This window comes from Atta cephalotes (assembly GCF_000143395.1).
Source record: "Atta cephalotes unplaced genomic scaffold scaffold00008, whole genome shotgun sequence".
Taxonomy (NCBI): domain Eukaryota; kingdom Metazoa; phylum Arthropoda; class Insecta; order Hymenoptera; family Formicidae; genus Atta; species Atta cephalotes.
Window position 1 is genome coordinate 3,183,064 of NW_012130072.1, and position 24,809 is coordinate 3,207,872.

General features: G+C 25.0%; 2 protein-coding genes and 1 pseudogene across 2 annotated transcripts; all 3 read right to left on the bottom strand.

The window, feature by feature from the left end:
* Positions 1-356: 356 nt before the first annotated feature.
* LOC105627192 lies at positions 357-5,607 on the bottom strand (annotated as a pseudogene).
* A 3,771-nt stretch (positions 5,608-9,378) lies between these two features.
* Positions 9,379-13,093, bottom strand: LOC105627357 (phospholipase A1-like). The gene is made up of 9 exons (XM_012208643.1): positions 12,998-13,093; positions 12,183-12,213; positions 11,761-11,821; positions 11,548-11,692; positions 11,277-11,404; positions 10,661-10,974; positions 10,441-10,546; positions 9,675-9,695; positions 9,379-9,562 (listed from the first exon to the last, which is right to left on the bottom strand). Exons 1-9 carry the CDS (start codon positions 13,091-13,093, stop codon positions 9,379-9,381), a joined length of 1,086 nt encoding a protein of 361 aa, XP_012064033.1.
* Positions 13,094-19,596: 6,503 nt separating this feature from the next.
* LOC105627358 (phospholipase A1-like) lies at positions 19,597-23,285 on the bottom strand. The gene is made up of 9 exons (XM_012208644.1): positions 23,190-23,285; positions 22,372-22,402; positions 21,981-22,041; positions 21,769-21,913; positions 21,498-21,625; positions 20,886-21,199; positions 20,671-20,776; positions 19,895-19,915; positions 19,597-19,777 (listed from the first exon to the last, which is right to left on the bottom strand). Exons 1-9 carry the CDS (start codon positions 23,283-23,285, stop codon positions 19,597-19,599), a joined length of 1,083 nt encoding a protein of 360 aa, XP_012064034.1.
* Positions 23,286-24,809: the final 1,524 nt, after the last annotated feature.

Consider the following 24,809-nt stretch of genomic DNA (forward strand, 5'->3'; position numbering starts at 1 on the left):
CAAAAAAAAGACAATATAAAAGTAAAATATTATTATTTAATTATTTTAATTCAAGAAGAAAATCGAAAAATACAATCTAACGTTCTTTTTATCTTTTTCGCATTTTTAATCGATTCCATCTATCAATTTTTCTAGTAAACTTTGTACATTGCTTGCTTAATTTCTTTTCATCAGTAATAGTTTAAAGATTTTAACAATAAAAATCTATGCTAAATAAAGTCATGAAATTAAATTTAATTATACTTATTAATTATGTAACTGTTTATTATTACATTTATTATGAGAGTGAATTGTAGAACTTTATTTCCATTATAATTAAATTAAAAATATAATTAAAATGTCGAATTCGCCTCAACTTATTTTCGATAGACAGAAAGATTCTTTATACAGTAGGGAAATTCTGATATAACAAAAACACAGTAGTTGTAGAAATCTCCTTCTATGGCATAGTTATGGTCGAATATTCTATAATCCACGATAATGCAATCAGTTTCGTCAGAAGAACAACTAGGCAGAATACTGCAGAAGAATATCCAGTTTTGATAAAAAAGTATAGTAATCGTAAGACAAGAAAAGATTTTTTTATTTATAAATACTTGAAAAACGGAATTGTTCTGAGTCTGAAAAAAAACATAAATAATGTACATATGGTTATAACAATTAATGTAGCTTACATTTAATAAAAGAGTTTAATTTGATATGATAAAGTTTTGATTTGATATGATAAATCTTTAAAAATTTACAAAATTTACAAAATTTTACAAAAGTTGAATTGATTTAAGTTTAAACATGTTATTAATAAAAAAAGCAAACTTACGATATAGAAACACCAACACCAGTATATTTACAATCATGAAACAACGTATTACATAAATACGCGATGGCTATATTATGCGAGCAATTGAGATTCGAAGAACCAGCCTGAAACAAAAATTTATTTCATTTATAATTTCTTTCTATTAGCTGTTGTTTTTATAATTGTTTTCCCTGATTAATTTTTAAATTAAATATAATAATTACTACCACATGCTGGTTGATTTAATCCGTTATTGAACCACAAATCAAGATGACCTATAGACTTTTGTATTCCGGCAGCCGAATCCGTATTAGCCGAAGAACTACTACATGCGTTCCGCATCCTTCTTGCAAAATCTGCCCTCGCAATTACTAAACATAAATAAGGGATATGCGGGATCGGAAGTGATGAGAAGCGGAATTTTGCCGTAACCTGATTTCTAGAAATCCTTTGCGGCAAAGCCACTTACATGCGCACCTAGACTATGGCCCATAAATGTAATATTCTTCAACGGAACATCGCACATGTCACTCAATGATTTAACATAGCTGAAAAAAAAATTGTATAGAAATATATTTTATATATGTATGTGTATATATATATATATGCAGAGTATATATGCAGAGTATTCCAAAGTATTCTCTTTTATCTTCCAGAATAAGATCCATTTAAAAATATATTCAGATAATAATAATTTTACAGTTTAAAAAGCTCTATTCTCGTTTTATCAGTTTAATTTTGGATGACATTGCTAAGCTCAGGTCAAGATCATATTGATTTTTTTAAATCCCCACTTTTTGTTACATATTCTTGTTTACATATTCCAGTTTATCTCGAGAGTTTTTCAAAACACTATAACAAAATATTTATAAATGAAATAATTTTTTAAATTATAAGTGAAAGTTATAATACTGCATTATCTAATCTGTTTGATTGATAAAATCTTTTAAATGTTATTTAGGATCATGATCTTGACATCATATATCAAGATTAAGGCCTTTGGAGATTGTACCTTTTATTTTAATTTTTATAATAAAAATGAAAAAATAAAACAACCTCAAAAGACTTTGTTCTTGATATATATATGGAATCAAAATCATAACACTGAAAAATATTTAACAGATTTTGATTTCAATCGAACACTTTAGATAATGCTAATGCCAATGATACTGTAACTTTCAAGTCTTATAACTCAAAAAGTACTTAATGAATAAATATTTTATTATAATATTTTGAAAAGCTATCAAGATAAGATACAAGAATATGCAATAAGAATAAAGGTTTCTATTTTTAAAAAATCGATATGATCTTGACTTGATGTTGACGATGCCATCCAAAAGCAAACTGATAAGACTAGTAAAAAGATCTTTTTAAATCATAAAACTATTGAACATTTTTTTGATTGAATCTTATCCTAGGAAAATAAAAGGTGATCAGGGACACCTTATATAACAAAGGTAAAGCTAAATTTTTGATACTGTTATTGTTATACTATAGTTGTTGTACTATAGTTGTAATACTATTGTTATCTAAAATTTAATTAAATTGTAATTAAAATTATTTGAATTTCAATTTATATCTTTTATTATATTATATTTTCAATCAATATTTTGTTTTAATTTAACGAAATATTGGGAAAGCTATACCTCGCCAAATAGGTACCAACTTCAGGAGTGTTACGTACTGCAAGAGGATATTTTAGCAGATTTATAGTGGCTGTTACACGGTTATAGCATGCTGCGTTAGACCAATCTAATAAAAACATTGTATAATCTTTCTATATATAAAAAAGAAGTTATTTTATTTATTTTTTTATTATGGATTTTACTTTTTTTCTTGATTACTTGTATAATGTAATATAAGATTTCCAAATTACAATATATAAATAAGATTTACAAATCACATTTAAAAAATGCTTCTTTTCAATTTTATTATTAAGTATAAAAATATTTTATACTTAACTTGGACAATAGAGAAGCAAAATTAGGAAAATTATAATTGAGTGAATTGGCAAGAAAAACGTCATGAAGAAAACTGATTTCGAGGGATCGATAAGATTACAGGATTCATTTACTCGAACAATTTTGCCATTAGGAATATTACTGCAAAAAAATGCAAATGTAAAAGCTGTGCAAGAAATAAATTTACAGTGACATTAATACATTATTCATGTGTACGGTTTGCCTCGTGTACAGAACAGTCGAGACCGATTTAACACCAAAAATACAGGAAATTGCTAGATTGAACATAAAATTGTCTGTAAAAAAATCTGTAAAAATATCTATTTGCGGCATATAAATATACAGGATATCCTGCGAATCAAAATATCACAGCAAGAACCTTAACAAAGTTATATGTAACATACCCGTTAGTAACGTAACACGTGTATTATATTACAGTTATATTGTTGAGTGGGATATTACAACTAATGGGTATGTTACATGTAACTTTGTGTTTGTTGAGAAGTTTTAAAAAAAATTAAGTAAAAAGGTTACGTATACATTTTTATTTTAAGCGATTAGTAGTTTTGAGATATGAAGCTTTAAATATAGTCAATTATAGATTACGTTTAGACGATCACCTGTCCACGAATTGTGCGTACAATAGTTCAGTAAGTGCGCATTTCAGTAAAAATAGTCCATATAAACGTAATCCTTAATTGGTCACATTTAAACTCTTATTTTGTCACAACTTTTGGTTAAAATAAAAATTTATAAAGACCTTTTTACTTAATTTGTTTTAAATTTTCTTATTGTGGTATTTTGATTTATAAATTTCCATAATTTTTTCAGGGAAATCCTGTATGATGTGTATAAAAAGTATTATAACAATGATTCAAAATAATAATAATGTAAAATAAGACATTAATGTTGAAAAGAATCCGATTATAAGAAGTACAATATTTTACTAAATATCTCTATGTAAAATTTGATATTACAATATTATTAATAACTGTAAATTATTAATAACTGTAAATTATTGGTAAATGTGCAGAAAATGTAGTCATATTAAACTTATGATTTATATGTATAGTTGTATGTAACATACGCTCAATTTTATTTCTCTTTATAAGGAAGTTAAATAAATATAGCGCTAATAAACGTTTTTTTTTTAAATATTCATCTTTAATATTTTTATATACATAACTTATACATATTTTTATATACATATTTGTGAAATTATCTTTATTGTAGAATTAAAAAAGAAACGATTTTAAGACTTTAAAGGCGAAATTGTAGGGTTTCTGTGGTTTCAAAAAAAAGTTTAAGGTAAAAAAATGTTACTTAAAAAAAGCTCGAGACAAATAATTCATGATGCTCATTATTATTAGAAATTTGTAATTGTTATGGAAATTTAAAGGATTATCAAACAGTTTTAAATTTTAAGTATGATTTTAAGAGATATCTATTAATAGAAGATTTTGATCTAAAAACGGTTTTTATGATAACTTTAACAATTTCTTTTATTAAAGAAAAGCTATTAAACATAAAAATTTAAAAGTTTCCATTTATTTATTTAGATCTGAATTATATATCTTAGAAATTTTTGAAAGTCTTAAACTTAGTATTCTTAAAGTTATTAAATGCTACATTCTATTTAATAATAATAGAAGTAATTAGAGAACTTCTATTAAGCTGAAACGAATAAACAAAATTTTTAATATATATTTCTACTTGAATATTATAATAAATATTATAATAAAAAAGTTGTATTACGTAATTTTTAATTCTATCATCATTTCTTCGTTAGATATTAGATATTAAAGAATTAATCCTCAGTTTTCAAATATTTTTCCTTACGTTAAACAAAAACTTTCTGTAAAACTAATTAAAATTTTAGAATGTTTTCAAAAATGGAATTCTAATCATTTTTCTTTAATCTTAAAAAAAACTAGCTTCACAAAAAATATAGCTATTTTTCATGAAAGCAGGATGATATTATTTATTTGTTACAAGTGCATAATTAAAAAATTGATATTTTTTAGTTATCTGTAGATTAAGAACAGAAATATAAAAAAAGGGAAATTTACTTTAAAAGAATATAATATTATTTTTTCATTTGTAATGAGTTATATACCATTTCGAAATTAATATTACATAATTTTAAATTTAAAACATTGGAATTTATTTTCAGAAAAACTACATTTCTTGAACTATGTCATTGTTGCAGCACAAAAATGTACGATATTCTTTAAAAATATTTCTTAAAGATTGATTTAGGAATCGTATTAACCATCATTCACTGAAGGCTTCACATTAGAATCCGTTATCTGCAAAAAAAGGTCTGTAAAAGTAGACAAATTGTATTCTCAAGTGTTTGTACATTAAATCCTAGATGCATCTAGAATTAATTTTAGACGCATTTAGAATTGAAAGGGTTACTATTTTTTTGCAGTCTAAATTATTTTTCACAAACGAGCAAGCATTTACTCTACATTATTTAATCAATAAATCTAACATAAAAATTAAAAAATTTTTATTAAATTATTTTTAACATATTTACTATCGAAAATTTAGAATAAATTCACTCTGAAAAGTGAAATTTCACTTTTAAAGATTGAAAATTGAGCCATTGCATCTTTTGCAAGACTGGCTTAATTTCATTTTTACAGTGAGATCCGATTCCACTTTAAAGAATTAAGAAAGTATAAATGATGTTGAAAATTGGAGAGATTGAAAGAATAAGGATTCTAATATTCAGTTTCAAAAGTGGGAAAACATGCTTACCGCCTTATGATCACTCGGAGCTGCTATTGTACCGAAAAAATTGTAGAGTAGTATAAAAAATGATGCAATTATAACCAATCGCATTGACGAAGAGGTAAAAAAAAGTGATAAGAAAAATATTTATCGAGTTATCTTCAAAATATAGCCTTGATGTAAAATGAAAATAGTAACAAAAAGTATATAGTTTACTTCACAAAACGTAGAAAAGACGCTATTCAACGACTACTTTTTTGTTAACTGACAAGGAAATAAGCAAGAAAGGGACGAAATATGTCGTAGTATTATCAGTTATATAGCATTTCATGCGAAATTACATATAAACTACATAATTTTTGCATTTATGATATAGAATAATCGGAAATATAATATAATAGCACAAGTGACGCGTATACAGGGTGTTTTATTTAATTGATATACTCTAAAATAATGAAAATGGCTAGATTTATAAAAAAATATTTAGGAAAATGTATAATCTAAAAAGAGACAAATAATATATATAAAATTAATTTTTACAATACTCGAATTTTCAAAATCACATAAAAGTCATCGCCATTTAAAAAAATAGAAATGTGTGATTTTTTTATGTGATGTTATTCTTCTATTTATTCAGCATATAAAAATATTAAGTTATAAAAAAAATTAATAATTTACGAGATACATATTTAGTATCTATTTATTTTTTGATACATTTTTTAATTTAATATAAAATATTTTAAGAAAAAATTATAATTTTTTATAATTGTACTTTAATACTTTTATATGCAGAATAACTAGAAGAATTTTTGTAAAAACAATTTCGAACATTAATTTTCGAAAGTTGATTTTACTATTATTTATCTCTCTCCTGGCCGTATAACTTTTCTGAACACTTTTTTTTTAATTTAATTGTTTTCATGTTATTTCAATGTACGTCAATGAAGTGAAACACTCTATATATACACATTATTGGAGGAACATAGGTCGGTTTGGAAAATTTACGTAACAGAGTCGTAAAAATATAAACACTCAACTCTATCCTTCATGTTTTATGTATATATTCGTATATGTAAAGAACTACACACTAAATGCACTTTGAGATAGTTTGAAGCATTCAAAAAGTAAACGTTTTACAAAATTGTTATTGTTATAATTATATAAAAAGCATGTCTGTACTATCAATTTGAAGATAAAAGAGCTGAGAGTATTTTTTAAATAATATATTGTAATTTATGATAATGTACACATATTGATGTGACTACATTGAATTTTCTATGGTGTTAATTAAATTAGTTGAGGGTTAATATATGATAATAACAATTTTTAAGGGTGTTTATTGAAATTTTAAACAAAATTCTCTGAGAATTTCTGGATTTTTTATATTCATTTTTACATTCCAGGTAAGAAATTAGTTTTTAACTTTCAAATAAGAGTGAGTGAAAACAGCGCAAATAAACTATATATTTAAAATTAATAGAAAACAGGAATTTTACGAGACTACGTTTATCATTTTTTTACAATTGTAGCTACGAAATCTATGTTTAATATACAATAGTATAGAAAAGACTCATTGCATGTATAATGTATATGTATAATATATATGTATAATGAGTTGTTCTATTCTAGCTTACATCGATCAAAGCTAGATCTTCTCAATGCCTAAATAATTCACAGAATTATCTGAATTATCTATATCTTATACATGTACATACATGCATATTTTTGTAGTTATTCACACTGCGCGCCGAAACTTTTCCGGACTTTATCAAACGCAATTAAACTACTGCAATAATATCACAAGTTAAATTAAATTGACAAGCAAATTCTCAATCTTCGATCCGATATCATATTATAAGAGCATTAATATGTTGAAAACCTTAAATAAATTATTGCGAAGATTATTATTAAGATCTCGGTGGTCTAATGGCTTAGGACGTTTGTATGAAATACAAGAGACACGAGTACAAGAGATGCCGGCCGAGGTATTTTTGGTAAATTTATTTAAGATTTTCAGTACATTAACACCCTTATAATATGATAATAAGATCGAAGATTAAGAATTTATTTGTCAATTTAATTTAATTTATTGATATTATTACATACAATAGTAGATACAATAGTTTAATTGCGTTTGATAAAATCCGGAAAAATTTCGGCGCACAGTTTGAATAACTACAAAAATAAGGTATATATGCATGTACATATTACAGAATATAGATAATTCACTGTAAATTATTTAGGCATTAAAAAGATCTAGCTTTTACCATTATAAGCTTGAATATGCTTATATTTAGTATTTAATTTCATGTCAGTCTTAATAAAATCTTATTATTGTTTATTCTATTCTACTGAGTATTATTTTCTACTATCACTCATTTTTTATAAATAAAAACTCGTAAGAGATACCCGAGAATACATACGCAAATATACGCGGATTTATATGTTATACTTATTCGATTTTTAATATATTGGAACCTCGTTATAATGGATCTTGAAATAGCATGAGAAATCCTTGCTATGAGCAGCCTGAGGACTAGCAGTAACCACTAAAATGAATTTCATTGTTTTGTTAAAGTAGAAGTAATCTCATTATAATGTTCAAACTCCCGAACCATGTGTTGTTATGAAATTTCAGCGTATTTTGTATTGCAAAAAAAATAATCAACATTTTTAGAAATCAAAGGAATTTGAATTTAAAAGTAAAATTCAAAATTTTTCTTTTGTTCTAATAAAATGGTGTGGCATATCTGGAGCATTTAAAAATCAAAAAGTAATTGTAGAAACTGGGAAGTCAGGGATTGGATTCCGGAAGGGGAAAAAGTTAAGTGTTCAACGTATTTTCTACGTAGCATTGTCAGTTCGTAAGCCATAGTGATTATACTTTTTCTATGAGAAATCCTACAATTTTATTTGAAAAATATATTCGCACAAAAATGTTTTGACACATTTTTTAAGTTAAAATATATATATTTTAAGTTAAAATATATACTTTTAATTGTTCATTCCTTTAGTTCTTTTATTTTTATCTCTACATTAAATTTAATTAATAATATTTTTTGAAGAAAGTTTTTCGTGATTTTTCAAAAAATTCAATTTTGTTTAATGTTAAATATTTTTTGCGATTTACACTTTTTAACAATTCTATTTATACTGGATTTACCTTTAGACTCTTCAAAATAAAGATTTTACATAATTAATATTATTTTAATTACTACGTATTTTTCTGAAAATTAAGAATACTTGAACATCAACGAGATACGCTATACTTCTGTAAATATAATGACGATAGCGAAAATATGTGCAATAACTGATGATCAATAATCTAAGAGTACAGATACGATGTGTTTAGTTATAACATTCATATAATAATGTTAAATCTAACTTCGTTCTACATCAGTTAAAAATAACATATCCGAAAGAAACGTTTAGGAAACACTTAATAAATAATGTTGAAAAACGATATTCATTACAAATTGTAATATTAAAAACTTATATATATAAAAGTAATTAATATTATAAAATTGAGATTATTATGCATATAATTTTTATTATACTCAGTAAATTAATTGAGAAATATAGGACAATAAAGTGTAATACTAGTTCTATTAATTTTTTTGTATCCTTTACTCTAATTTCCGTCTATACATATTGCTTTATTTCTTTTTAACAATGAAGATAATATGAAACAGTGTCTCTTTATCCAAATTTCAATCTATCAATAACTTCTATTAAATTTTATAGATTACAGTTTTATTTTTTCCATTGATAACAAAGAGTTTAACAATAAAGATTTATGCAAGACAAAGATACTAATCATGTAAGTCAATTTAATTTTACTTATTATAAGATTGACAATTATAGAATTTAATCTCTTTGAAATTACAATGGAATTAAAGTGTCAAATATGTTTGTAACTTGTTTTTTACATTGAAATTCATCTTTCTTTATACAAAAAGGATATTCTGATGTGACAGAAACACAATAATCTCCCACTATGCTAGTGTTATAGAATATCTTGTTGTCCACGATAATGCAGTTGGTACTATCAGAACAACCAGGCATACTGCAATAATATCGACAATTATAATAAATAATATGATAATCGCAAAATAAACAACCAAAGAGCATTTATACAAATAAATAATTTTAAGAAAAGTTCGATTTATTATACATACCCAGGAATATCAATTCTACGGCTGAAAAAGAATAAGAATAAATAACATTTGATTATAATAATGCAGCCTTTGGCTATTATTTAATATATATTTTATAATTATTTTTAATTTGATAATATAAGATAATTTCTAATCCAGAAAATTCACAAATATTCTATTGATTGAAGGAGAGAATACAATGTACTTTTGTTACGGATTTTTATCTCCTTTAACATTATGAATCTACATTAAAAATAAGTTATGATATGTTCTAGCGTTTTATCAAATGAATTTTGTAAATAATATTTTTTGATATGAAACCTTTCAATAATTATGTGGAAAATTGGATTCCAATGAAATAAATTTTTACATATAATTTAGCTTATGATGTAGCGAACAAAAGATATCATAAACATAAGGATCAATAATAAATAGTTTTTGAGTTATGCCAAATGTCTAACACTTGTATTTATGCACAGAACACTTTTAATATAACATAACTCAAAAGTTCTCCATTTGAGTATTTATGATTTCTTTCATCACATTATAATTATATCTGAAAACTAATTTATTTTACCAGGATTCATATAATACATGCGGGATTCTTTATTCATAAATTATTAAAAAATACTATTTACAAAGGCCCGTCAAAATGCTCGAACATGACACAATTTAATTTTATATAAATGTATAGATTTATTATGTTGAAAACGATTAAAATCTATGAGAAATTCATTATGTCTTCTCTTTGTAAAACCAAATATGTAAAAAGAAAAAATAAACTTACTGTATAGGAACACCAATAAATACACAATCATCTGACCACATACTAGCAAGATACAAGTTGCACATACTATGTGGGCAATTGGCTTTCAGAGTACCGATTATCTGGTCTGTAAAACACAAATTTTTACTTTGTTCATAATTAATTTCTGTTAATTTTCTACTGTTTTTGCGACATTTTCCTGTATTAAATAATTTATTTTCAAATTAAATATAATAATTACCACCACATGCTGGTTGGCTTAATCCGTTATTGAACCACAAATCGACATGACCTATAGATTTCTGTAATCCGAGAATAGATGTGTGAAGAGCTACGACACGTTCGGCGTCTGTGTCAGAAAATCTATTTTTGGGACCGTTAAGCATGAAAAGAGGACCCGCAGGATCGGAACCAATGAGAAGCGGAACTTTGCCATAACCCGATGTCTGGAGATTTTTTGCAGCAAAGCTACTTATATGTGCACCAAGACTATGGCCTATAAGTGCCACGTTTTTGAATGAAATGCTGCATGTATCGCATATTGATTTGATATAGCTAAAAGAGAAATTTTATGGTATAAATAAAAAAATGTTGCGTTTTTTATTCAATTTAAAATTATCTCTTGATTGTCATTACTTTTGTCAAAATATAAAGTATAAAGCTATATTTTAATAGGTGCTACATTTATTTTACATATTACGTTAATCATCAGTATTTATTACTTAATTTTATTATTGTATTATCATAGTATTTAGAAAATTATTTAAATCGCAATAAGAATTATATAAATTTAAATTGATGATGTTCGTTACATATTTTTTTATTCAATTTGACATAATATCGCAAAATAGTCATACCTTGCCAAATAATTACCAACTTCGCGAGTGTTATGTACTGCGAAGGGATATTCTAGCAGATTTATGACGGCTGGATCGTTATAACACGCTGCATCAGACCAATCTAATGAAAATACTGCATAATGTTTCTACAGAGAAAAAGAATTCTTTTACTTAATACTTTTATTGTAAATCTTACAATATTTTTATATATTTGTACAATATATAAGATTTTGAAATTATTGAAAAAAATTTTGAGTTTTAATTTTTCTTGAAAATAAAAAATGTTTACCTTTAATAATTGAGACGTAACAACAAGTAAGTTATAATTGGAATGATATGAAATAAATCCATGAGTTATAAAAAAAACTGATGTAGAGGAATTTAAAAAATTGCAAGATTCGTTTACTTGAACAAATTTTCCATTAGGAATATCGCTGTAAAAATGCAGACATTTAAGTGATATGAGAAATAAGTAATAATGGATATTCACTTTAGCCTTTACCTCGTATACAAAATTATTGAGACATTTTTAACGCCTAAGATGCATGAAGTTGACCAATTGCCTGCCAAATTATTTATATAAAAATTGTTATTTAAAGTTTTTACTTTGTTTACATTATATAAATTTAACACATGTGTTATCTAAGTGAAAACAATTAGTTAAATGCAAAAGAAGATATTGATGATTTATTTATTGAGGAGAATATATATCAGCAAATAAACAATAAATGATAAAAAATTTCACGAAACATCTCTATATAAAAATTGATATTATAACATTAGTAACTATAAATTATAAATCTTCAGAGAGAAATTTTTTTTGGTGGAAATGCGATCGATGATTATTCTTAAGAGTATACTATAATTAATAGTATAGTGTTAGAGTACTATAATTTAGACATACAATTTGAAACGTATACCAACTTTTGTTTACTGACGCATCATTAACTGTCATCTGCAAAAAAAGAATCTAGAGTACACAAAAATAATATATTCTTTCAAGTATTGTATGTTACTTAAAATCATAAAGATAATAAATATAGATTGCTCATTTCTATAAAATTGTCATTATCAATTTAGAAAGAGTAAAGTAATTTGATTTGTAACGCTCACTCTTTCTCTAAAATATGAGTTGAAGAGAGATAGTACGATCCAATATATTGCGTTGTCTTTCTAAAGGAGTAGAAATATGCTCTGTGATCAAAGAATGCGCAGTTTATATCTATTACATTTATGCTTAAAAAAATTAATTAATCACTAATTAATTAATCACTTGAAATGATCTTAAGACAAAAAAAGATGTAGCTGCTATGTTACACATCTAATATTAAAACCATTATTTTAATATCTATTTTAATATCTAAATTATTTCTCATAAACGAATAATGATTAACGTTTTGTTCTCCATTTCATCTAATCGATAAGTTCAATAGAAATTCAAAACATTTATTAAATTTATGGAAATTCTGAAAATTATGATTTCGGAAATTTCATAAATTTAATAAATGACTTTAATTGACTGGTATGAACACTTAGAGAACGCAGTAGGATATTCTATCTAGTTTAATGTAAAACTACAAAGTTATTATCAGAGAATTTTGCGGAGTTTACTAATCAATTTTAAAAAGATGCGCAGCAATATGTCTGGAAACATTTTTAATGTACTTATAGCACTGGAAATTAAACAAATTAAAAAAGTAAAGATTTTAATATTTATTTTAGAAGTAAAATATGTTTACCGTATCATGGTCGTTGCTTATGACAGTCGTGACCGTTATCGTATCAAAACGGCCACAGAATAATATAAGAAATGATGCGATCGTGGCTAGCTGCATTATTAATAAGTGAAAAAGCAGATATTTTGCGAACTATTATCTGCAACATATAGTTTTGATAAAAAATAAAAATAAGAACAAGAAGTATGTAGTTTGATTCACAGAAAATTAATAGATCGCTTGGCTGTTCTTGTTTTTTGTTAATCGCTAGGAAGATATTTATATGTAGTGTTATTATTAGTTACATAACGATTTATATGAAACTTTGTAACTATTGTAAATTGAGAATTAATATAATCAAAAATATAATCAATAAAATTGGAAATAAGACTGTTTATGTTAATTACATTAAATACGTTGTTACATTACTTTAAATACGTAGCGGCAGAACAGTCTGAATATTAAGATGTGATGAATGTTGAATTATTGTATATATTCATATCAATGAATTAATGTTTTATATATATATTTTTTATATTATTATTTCAAGTTTTATATATTATTTCAAGCAATAGTTTTGAGATGAGAATTTAATTATAGTCAATTATAGATTATGTTTAGATGATCACCTGTCCACGAATTGTGCGTGCAATAGTTCAGTAAATGCGCATTCAGTGAAAATAGTCCATCTTAACATAATCTTTAATTGGCCATATTTAAACTTTTATTATCTCACAACTTTCGCTTAAAATAAAAATTTATAAAGACCTTTTTATTTAATTTGTTTTAAATTTTCTTATTGTGGTATTTTGATTCATAAATTTTGGGATATCCTGTATGTTGTATAAAAAATATCATAACAACGTTCCAAAATAAGTGATATGTAAAATAAGATATTAATGTTGAGGAGAATCCAATTATAAAAAGCACAATATTTTGATAAATATCTCTATAAAATTTGATATTACAATATTGTTGATAACTGTAATTATATATAATATAACATATATAACTGTAATTATATACAAGAAAAAACTTATTGACAGAGGTACAGAAAATTTAGTTATATTAAACTTATAGTTTATATGTATAGTTGTGTGTAACTACATATGCTCAATTTTGTTTCTCTCTAATATAAGGAAATTAAATAAGTATAGCTCTAATAAACCATTTTTTTTTAATACTCATCTTTAATATTATTATATACATAACTATTTGTAAAATTATCTTTATTGTAGAAAAAAGAAACGATTTTAAGACTTTAAAGGCGAAATTGTAGGGTTTCTATGATTTCAAAAAAAGTTTAACGTAAAAAATATTACTTAAAAAAGCTCGAGACACATAATTCACATGATGCTCATTATTATTAGAAATTTGTAATTGTTATGGAAATATAAAGGATTATCAAACAGTTTTAAATTTTAAGTATGATTTTAAGAGATATCTATTAATAGAAGATTTTGATCTAAAAACGGTTTTATGATAACTTTAACAATTTCTTTTATTAAAGAAAAGCTATTAAACATAAAAATTTAAAATTTTCCATTTATTTATTTAGATCTGAATTATATATCTTAGAAATTTTTGAAAGTCTTAAACTTAGTATTCTTAAAGTTATTAAATGCTACATTCTATTTAATAATAGTAGAAGTAATTAGAGAACTTCTATTAAGCCGAAACGAATTAACAAAATTTTTAATGTATATTTCTACTTGAATATCATCATTTATACTAGAAAAAGAAAGTTGCATTAAATTGTAAACAGTACGTTCTAATTTTTTGAACATTTTTGTCCTTTTTTTTTAATAAAAAAAAGGGAAATTTACTTTAAAAGAATATAATATTATTTCTTCATTTATAATATTTCATTTGAGTTATAACATTTCAAAATTTTAACGACATTGGATTTTAAAACATTGGAATTTATTTTCAGAAAAAATAAATTCTTTTAGCTATGTCATTATTGCAGCACAAAATGTACGATATTTCTTAAAGATATTCTTAAAAATATTTCTTACAGATTGATTTAGGAGTCAGATTAACCGTCACTGAAGGCTCCACACTAGAATCCGTTATCTGCAAAAAAAGGTCTGTAAAAATAAACAAATTGTATTCTCAAATGTTCGTACATTAGTTAAAATTAATCTGGGACTAAAACGTTTAGTATTTTTTTGCAGTCTAAATTATTTTTCACAAACGAACAATTAACAAGCATTTTACTCTACATTATTTAATCAATAAGACTATCATAAAAATTGAAGAGTTTCTACTAAGTGTTTTTAACGTATATTTACTATCGAAAACTTTTAGAGTTATCTGAAGAGCAAAATCTCACTTTTAAAGATTGAAAATTGAACCATTGCACCTTTCGTAAGACTGGTTTAATTTTTATAGTGAGATTCCATTTTAAAGAATTTAGAGGATATAAATGACATTGAAAATCGGAAAGATCGGAAGAATAAGAAGTCTAATATTCAATTTCAAAAATGGGATAACATGCTTCCTGCATTATGACCACTCGGGGCTGCTATTATACCGAAAAAATTATAGAATAGTATAAAAAATTATGCAATATCAATTGTATAGACGAAGAAGTAAAAAAAATAAATAAAAGGTAAGAAAAACCTTTTTCGAATTATCTTCAAAATGTAGTCTTGATGTAAAATAAAAATACAGTTTGGTTCACAAAACGCAGAAAAGTTTATTCAACGACTTTTTTTTGTTAACAAGGAAATAAGCAAGAAAGGGACGAGATATATACATATGTCGTATTATCAGTAATATAACATTTCATGCGAAATTACATATAAACTATATAATTTTTGCGATGTAGAATAATCGAAAATATAATAGCGTATACATACAGGATGTTTTATTTAATTGATTTACTTCAAAATAATGAAAATGGCTTTATAAAAAAATGTATGATCTAAAAACAGACAAATAATATAAAATTAATTTTCGCAATATTCGATTTTTCAAAATCACATAAAAGTAGTCATCGCCATTTAAAAAAATAGAATTATGTGATTTTTTTTATATGTGATTCTTCCATTTATTCAGCACATAAAAATATTAAGTTATAAAAAAAATTAATAATTTACGAGATATTTATTATCTGTTTAATATCTATTAATATATATTAATTTTTTGATACATTTTTTAATGTAATATAAAATATTTTGACTGGGAAAAACTATTAATTTTTAATAACTGTACTTTAATACTTTTATATGTAAAATAACTAGAAGAATCTTTGTAAAAACAATTTCTCACATTAATTTTTGAAAATTTTATTAGTATTTACTAGTATTTATCTCTCTCCTGGTCGTATAACTTTTCTAAACACTTTTTTTTTTAATTTAGTCATTTTCATGTTATTGTCAATATATGTCAATAAAATGGAACACCCTATATATACATATTATTGGAGAAACGTTGCAAAATTTACGTAACAAAGTCGTAAAAATATAAACACCCAACTCTATCCTTCATGTTTTATGTATATATTCGTATATGTAAAGAACTACACACTAAATGCATTTTGAGATAGTTTGAAACATTCAATAAGTATTGAAGATAAGAGAGCCGATTATTTTTTAAATAATAGTGCAATGATAATGTACATTTATTGATGACTACATTGAATTTTATATGTAGTTTATTAACGGAGTTAGTTGCGGATTAATAATATAATAACAATTTTTTTGGGTGCTTACTGAAATTTTAAACATTCTCTGATAATTTCTGGATTTTTTAGGTTTTCATTCCAGGTAAGAAATTAGTTTTTAACTCAACTTTCAAATAAGTTAGAGTGAAAGCAGCGTAAATAAACCATATATTTAAAATTAATAAAAAACAGGAATTTTACTTGACTACATTTATCATTTTTTACAATTGTAGCTGCGAAATCTATATTTAATACAGCATAGAAAAGACTCATTGTAATATATATGTATAATGAGTTATTCTATTTTAGCCTATAATGGTCAAAGCTAGATCTTCTCAATGTCTAAATAATTCACAATGAATTATCTATATCTTATATATTTACATGCATTTATATCATATTTTTGTAGTTATTCAAACTTCACGCCAAAATTTTTTTCGGATTTGATATAGAATGGAATAAGGATATGAAAACCTTAAATAAATTGGTAATTGCGAAGAATATTACTAAGGCCTGGTGATCTAAGGACCTGGCTTAGGACGCTCGTACGGAATACAAGAGATTCGGATTCAAGTTCCGGCCGAGGTAATATTTTTTGCAATAAATTTATGTAAAGTTTTCAGCATATTAACACTCTTATAATATGATGTCGGATGGAAGATTGAGAATTTGCTTGTCAATTTAATTTAACTTGTGATATTATTGCAGTAGTTTAATTGCGTTTGATAAAATCCGGAAAAATTTTGGCGTGCGGTTTGAATAACTACAAAAATAAGATATATATGTATGTACATATATAGAATATAGATAATTCACTGTAAATTATTTAGGCATGAAAAAGATCCAGTTTTTACCATTATAAGCTTGAATGTGCTTATATTTAGTATTTATATTTAGTATTTATATTTAGTATTTAATTTCATGTTAGTCTTAATAAAATCTTATTATTGTTTATTCTATTCTACTGAGTATTATTTTTTACTGTCACTCATTTTTTAAATAAAAACTTGTAAGAGATACTCGAGAACATACGCAAATATATACGGATTTGTATGATATACTTGCTAATCGATTTTTAATACATTGGAATCTCGTTATAATAGATCTTGAAATAACTTGAAAAATTCTTTCCGTGCTATGAGCAGCATGGGAAGTAGCAGTAACCATTAAAATCTTGAATTTCATTGTTCCGTTAAAGTAGAAGTAATCTTGTTGTAATGTTCAGACTCCCGAACCGCGAGCTGTTATGAGCGCATTTTGTATTGCAAAAAAAATTATCAACAATATTAGAAATCAAAAGAATTTGAGTTTAAAAGTAAAATTTAAAAATTTTTCCTTTGTCTTGATAAAATAGTACGGCATATTCGGAACATTTAAAAATCAGAAAACATTTGTAGAAACTGGAAAGTGAGGGATTGGATTTGGAAGGGGAAAATTTAAGTATTCAACGTACTTTCCTCTACGTAGCACTCAATTTGTATGAAGAAGCTATAGTGATTGTATTTTTTCTATGAAAAATCCTATAATTTCACTTGAAAAATATATCCGTACAAGAATGTTTTGATACATTTTTTTAAGTTAAAATATACACTTTTAACTGTTCATTCCTTTAGTTCTTTTATTTTTATCTCTACATTAAATTTAATTAATAATATTTTTTGAAGAAAGTTTTTCGTGATTTTTCAAAAAATTCAATTTTGTTTAATGTTAAATATTTTTTGCGATTACAGTTTTCAGCGACACTACTTCTACTGAATTTTCCATTAGACCCTTCAGAATAAAGATTTTGGTAATTATTTAGTAATTATTTATAGATTTTGGTAATTATTTATAAGGGACTATTCTCCAAAGATCTTAATCTTGACGTTTGTTATCAAGGTTATAGTCCTGAGTGATCTTGAACACATTTTAGTTGTCGCTCGTTAAAAATTTATTAATAAAAAAGTCTCTAAAGACAAAAAATTACATAAGAAAATATTTTGCGCTGTTGGAGCAGAGAAAAATTTGTCTCATCGGAACGCAGTACGTCCAAAAGTTAGGTTTCATTGAAGAAATTTTTTGTTAATAACTTTTTAACGAATAACGAGTGACGACTAAAATATTCAAGATGAGCTTGAACAAGATGAACTGAGGGTGATGAGCTTGACAACATCAAGGTCAAGGTCATCGGAGGGTCCCCTTATACTAAATAATTACCATTTTACATAATTAATATTGTTTTAATTACTATGTACTTTTTCGAAAATTAAGAATACTTGAACATTGACGAAGTACGCTATACTTCTGTGTAGTAACGACGGTAATGAAAATACGTGCGATAACGGATGATCAATAATTTACGAGTATAGATACGACGTGTTTAATCGAACAATCATATAATAGTGCTAATCTATCTCTGTTCTACATCAATTAAATATAACATAACCGAAAGAAACGTTTAGGAAACATTTAATAAATAATGTTGAAATACGATATTAATTACGAATTGTAATATTAAGAACTTATATATACTAAAGTATAAGTACAATAATAGTATAAAATTGATTATTATACATACAATTTGACTCAGTAAATTGATTGAGAAATATGGGATAATGGACAATAAAGTGTGGTACAAATTCTTTTAATTTTTTTGTATCCTTTATTATAATTTCCATCTATTCATAGATAGCATTATTTTAATTTCTTTTTAACAATGAAAATACTATAAAACAGTGTTAGCCTCCTTTGTCCAAATTTTTCTCTATTAATGACTTCTACTAAACTTTATAGATTGCATTGTTTTATTTTTTTTCATCAATAATAAAGATTTTAACAATGAAGATTTATGCAAGACAAAGGTACTCATATAAGTCAATTTAATTTTACTTATTATAAGATTGACAATTACTACATATATACTATATATACATTACAATACATACATTACAGAACTTAATCTCTATTGAAATTACTATGAAATTAAAGTGTCAAGTATGCTTATAATTTTTCGACATACAAATTCATCTTTCTTTATACAGAAAGGATATTTTGATGTGACAGAAACACAATAATCTCCCACTATGGTAGTGTTATAGAATATTTTGTTGTCCACGATAATGCAGTTAGTACTGTCAGAACAACCAGGTATGATACTGCAATAATATCGATAATTGTAATAAATAATATGATAGTCGCAAAATAAACAATCAAAGAATACTTATACAAATAAATAATTCTAAGTAAAGATCGATTTACATATTTATACATACCCAGGAATACCAATTCTACGGCTGAAAAAGAATAAGAATAAATAATATACATTTGATTATAATAATGCAGTCTTTGGCTATTATTTAATATATATTTTATAATTATTTTTAATTTGATAATATAAGATAATTTCTAATCCAGAAAATTCACAAATATTCTATTGATTGAAGGAGAGAATACAATGTACTTTTGTTACGGATTTTTATCTCCTTTAACATTATGTATCTATATTAAAAATAAGTTATGATATGTTCTAGCGTTTTATCAAATGAATTTTGTAAATAATATTTTTTGATATGAAACCCTTCAATAATTATGTGAAAAATTGGATTCCAATGAAAAAAATTTTACATATAATTTAGCTTATGATGTAACGAACAAAAGATATCATAAACACAAAGATCAATAATAAATAGTTTTATGCCAAATGTCTAACACTTATATTTATGAACAGAGCACTTTTAATATAACATAACTCAAAAGTTCTCCATTTGAGTTCTGTATTTATGATTTCTTTCACATTATAACTATATTATATATGAAAACTAATTTATTTTATCAAGATTCATATAATACGTGCGGGATTCTTTATTCATAAATTATTAAAAAATATACTGTTTACAAAGGCCTATATATCAAAACATTCGGACACGACACAATTTAATTTTATATAAATGTATAGGTTTATTATGTTGAAAACGATTAAAATCTATGAGAAATTCACTATGTCTTCTCTTTATAAAACCAAATATGTAAAAAGAAAAAACAAACTTACTGTATAGGAACACCAATAAATACACAATCATCTGACCACATACTAGCAAGATACATGATGCATATATTATGTGAGCAATTGACTTTCAGAGTACCGATGATCTGGCCTGTAAAACACAAATTTTTATTTTGTTCATAATTAATTTCTGTTAATTTTCTACTGTTTTTGCGATATTTTCCTGTATTAAATAAATTATTTTCAAATATATTAATTACCACCACATGCTGGTTGGCTTAATCCGTTATTGAACCACAAATCGAGATGACCTAGAGATTTCTGTAATCCGAGAGCAGATGTGTGAAGAGCTACGACACGTTCGGCGTCTGTGTCAGAAAATCTATTTTCGGGACCGCTAAGTATGAAAAGAGGACCCGCAGGATCGGAACCAATGAGAAGCGGAACTTTGCCATAACCCGATGTCTGGAGATTTTTTGCAGCAAAGCTACTTATATGTGCACCAAGACTATGGCCTATAAGTGCCACGTTTTTGAATGGAATGCTGCATGTATCGCATATTGATTTGATATAGCTAAAAGAGAAATTTTATGCTATAAATAAAAAAATGTTGCGTTTTTTATTCAGTTTAAAATTATCTCTTGATTGTCATTACTTTTGTCAAAATATAAAGTATAAAGCTATATTTTAATAGGTGCTACATTTATTTTATATATTACGTTAATCATCAGTATTACTTAATTTTATTATTGTATTATCATAGTATTTAGAAAATTATTTAAATCGCAATAAGAATTATATAAATTTAAATTGATGATGTTCGTTACATATTTTTTTATTCAATTTGACATAATATCGCAAAATAGTCATACCTTGCCAAATAATTACCAACTTCGCGAGTGTTATGTACTGCGAAGGGATATTCTAGCAGATTTATGACGGCTGGATCGTTATAACACGCTGCATCAGACCAATCTAATGAAAATACTGCATAATGTTTCTACAGAGAAAAAGAATTCTTTTATTTAATACTTTTATTGTAAATCTTACAATATTTTTATATATTTGTACAATATATAAGATTTTGAAATTATTGAAAAAATTCGGCGTTTTAATTTTGTTCTTGAAAATAAAAAATATTACCTTTAACAATTGAGAAGCAACAACAGATAAGTTATAATTGGAAAAATTTGCAATAAATCCATGAGTCATAAAAAAAATCGATGTAGAGGAATTTAAAAAATTGCAGGATTCGTTTACTTGAACAAATTTTCCATTAGGAATATCGCTGTAAAAGTGCGGACATTTAAGTGATATGAGAAATAAGTAATAATGATATTCACTTTAATCTTTACCTCGTATACAAAGCTATTGAGACATATTTAACGCCTAAGATACATGAAGTTGACCAATTGCCTGCCAAATTATTTATATAAAAATTGTTATTTAAAGTTCATTTTGTTTACATTATATAAATTTAAATTTATATCATCTAAGTGAAACTGACAACAATTAGTTAAATGCATAAGAAGATATTGATGATTTATGGCGTTGAGGAGAATATACATCAACGAATATAATAAAAAATCTCGCGAAACATATCTCTATATAAAGACTGATAGCATTAGTATAAATTGTAAATCTTCAGAGAGAAATGCGTTAGTTTTTGGTGAAAATGCGATCGATGATTATGCTTAAGAATATACTATAATTAATTCAGACATATAATTTAAGACGTATACCAACTTTTGTTTACTGACGCATCATTAACTGTCATCTGCAAAAAAAGAATTTATAAGAGTACACAAAAATAATATATTCTTTCAAGTATTGTATGTTACTTAAAATCATAAAGGTAATAAATATAGATTGCTCATTTCTATAAAATTGTTATTATCAGTTTAGAAAGAGTGAAGTAATTTGATTCGTATCGCTCACTCTTTCTCTAAAGTATGAGTTGAAGAGAGATAGTAATACGATCCAATATATTGCGTTGTCTTCCTAAAGGAGTATAAATATGCTCTGTGATCAAAGAATGCGCAGTTTATATCTATTACATTTCTGCTTAAAAACAATTAATAAATCACTAATTTGAAATGATCTTAAGACAAAATAAGATGTAGATGCTATGTTACACTAAGATTAAAATTTTTATTATTATTATCTGTTTCAATATCTAAATTATTTCTCGTAAACAAGAAATGATCAGCATTTTGTTCTTCATTTCATCTAATCAAAGTTCAATAGAAATTAAAAACGATTATTAAATTTATGGAAATTCTGAAAATTATGATTTCGGAAATTTCATAAATTTAATAAATGACTTTAATTGATGACTGGTATGAATACTTAGAGAACTACGCGATAAGATATTATATCTAGTTTAATGTAAAATTATAAAGTTATTATCAGAGAACTTTGCGGAATTTACTAATCGATTTTAAAAAGATGCGCAGCAATATGTCTGGAAACATTTTTAATGTACTTATAACATTGGAAATTAAATAAATTTAAAAAGTAAAGATTTTAATATTTATTTTAGAAGTAAAATATAGTATGTTTACCGTATCTTGGTCATTGCTTGTGACAGTCGTGACCATTATCATATCAAAAAAGCCACAGAATAATATAAGAAATGATGCGATCGTGGCTAGCTGCATTATTAATAAGTGAAAAAGCAGATATTTTGCGAACTATTATCTGCAAAATATAACTTTGATAAAAAATAAAAATGATAACAAGAATCATGTTTGATTCACAAAAAGATCGCTATTTTTGTTTTTTGTTAATCACTAGGGAGATATTTATATTAGGTGTGAGAAAAAATTCGTGACGTTTTTCCCGTTAGGTGGCATTAAAAAGTTCGCCACGAACTTTTTCCCACACCTAATATGTCATGCCATTATTAGTTACATGATTTATATGAAACTCTGTAATTGTTGTAAATTGAGATTTAATATAATCAGAAATATAATTATAATAGAACGTTAGTATGTATGTATAACAGAATTTTTTTATAAAGTAAACAAAATATGTTTTTACATAACTTATCTTTATATAATCGCTCTATAATACTCGTTTATATAATACTCTAATTAATTCTCTAATTCTGTTGCATTTTCTAAAATTAAAAAAAGGACCCAATACGTGGACATTGTCAATCAGCAACAAGTACTGCAATGGCACAATGATATACAATAAATTGAAATTAATGTATATTCATCGAAATATACACATCGAAAGTAGTGTATATTTTTTTTATGCAGCAGTTCGACATTCCACATCTTCCATACATTTTAAGATTATAATTGAATTTAAATGGATGATATTAAATGATAGAAATTATAGAAATGATAATGTAAACTTTTGTGTGCGTGCGCGCGCGTGTGTGTGTGTGTGTGTGTATGTGTGTGTGTGTAAGCAAATTAATACTCCATATTTATAAAAAATTATTAATACTCCGTTATTATAAAAAATATGAAGAGATATTTATAAGTAAACGAGCACTTTCAGGCATTTAGTTTTTATAAATATTTGAAATAAAAATGTCATAAAATTATATTTATAAATGTGTATGAAACGGACAAATGAGAGCTATTACATACAATTACAGTTGTTAAATGTAATTGTTTAATTAATTATTTTTCATAATTTATACAAAACAGGTGGATGTTAAAATACAATAAATACATTATGATATACAATAAATCTAATATTAAGCTTGACTAATGTTTTGATCAAAATAACTTTAAAAACAATATAAATGAGCTGTGAAACTCTTACATGAAAATATATTATAATAACTGTATGTTTTTTTAAAAACATATGATTGTTAGAACTGATTGAAGATCAAAACATATCTATAGTGAAAAAATTCTATGTCCGTCTGTAAATTAATTGCATTGTTTTATAACTTTGTATTATTTCAGAAATTTATAATCTTTTCCTTAGAAACCTCTTTCTGTCTAACTGACCTAACACATTTGTGTTCTTCCAATCAATTTCGTGATTGTGACAAATCCATGCTGGCAATAACTAATTTATATATATATATATATATATATATATATATATATATATATATATAATAATAAATAATAGAGTCGTACTACGTCGAACGAAACGAAACAATATAATATATATATTATTAGTTAGTTAGTTTATTTTATTACTTTATTTAGTAC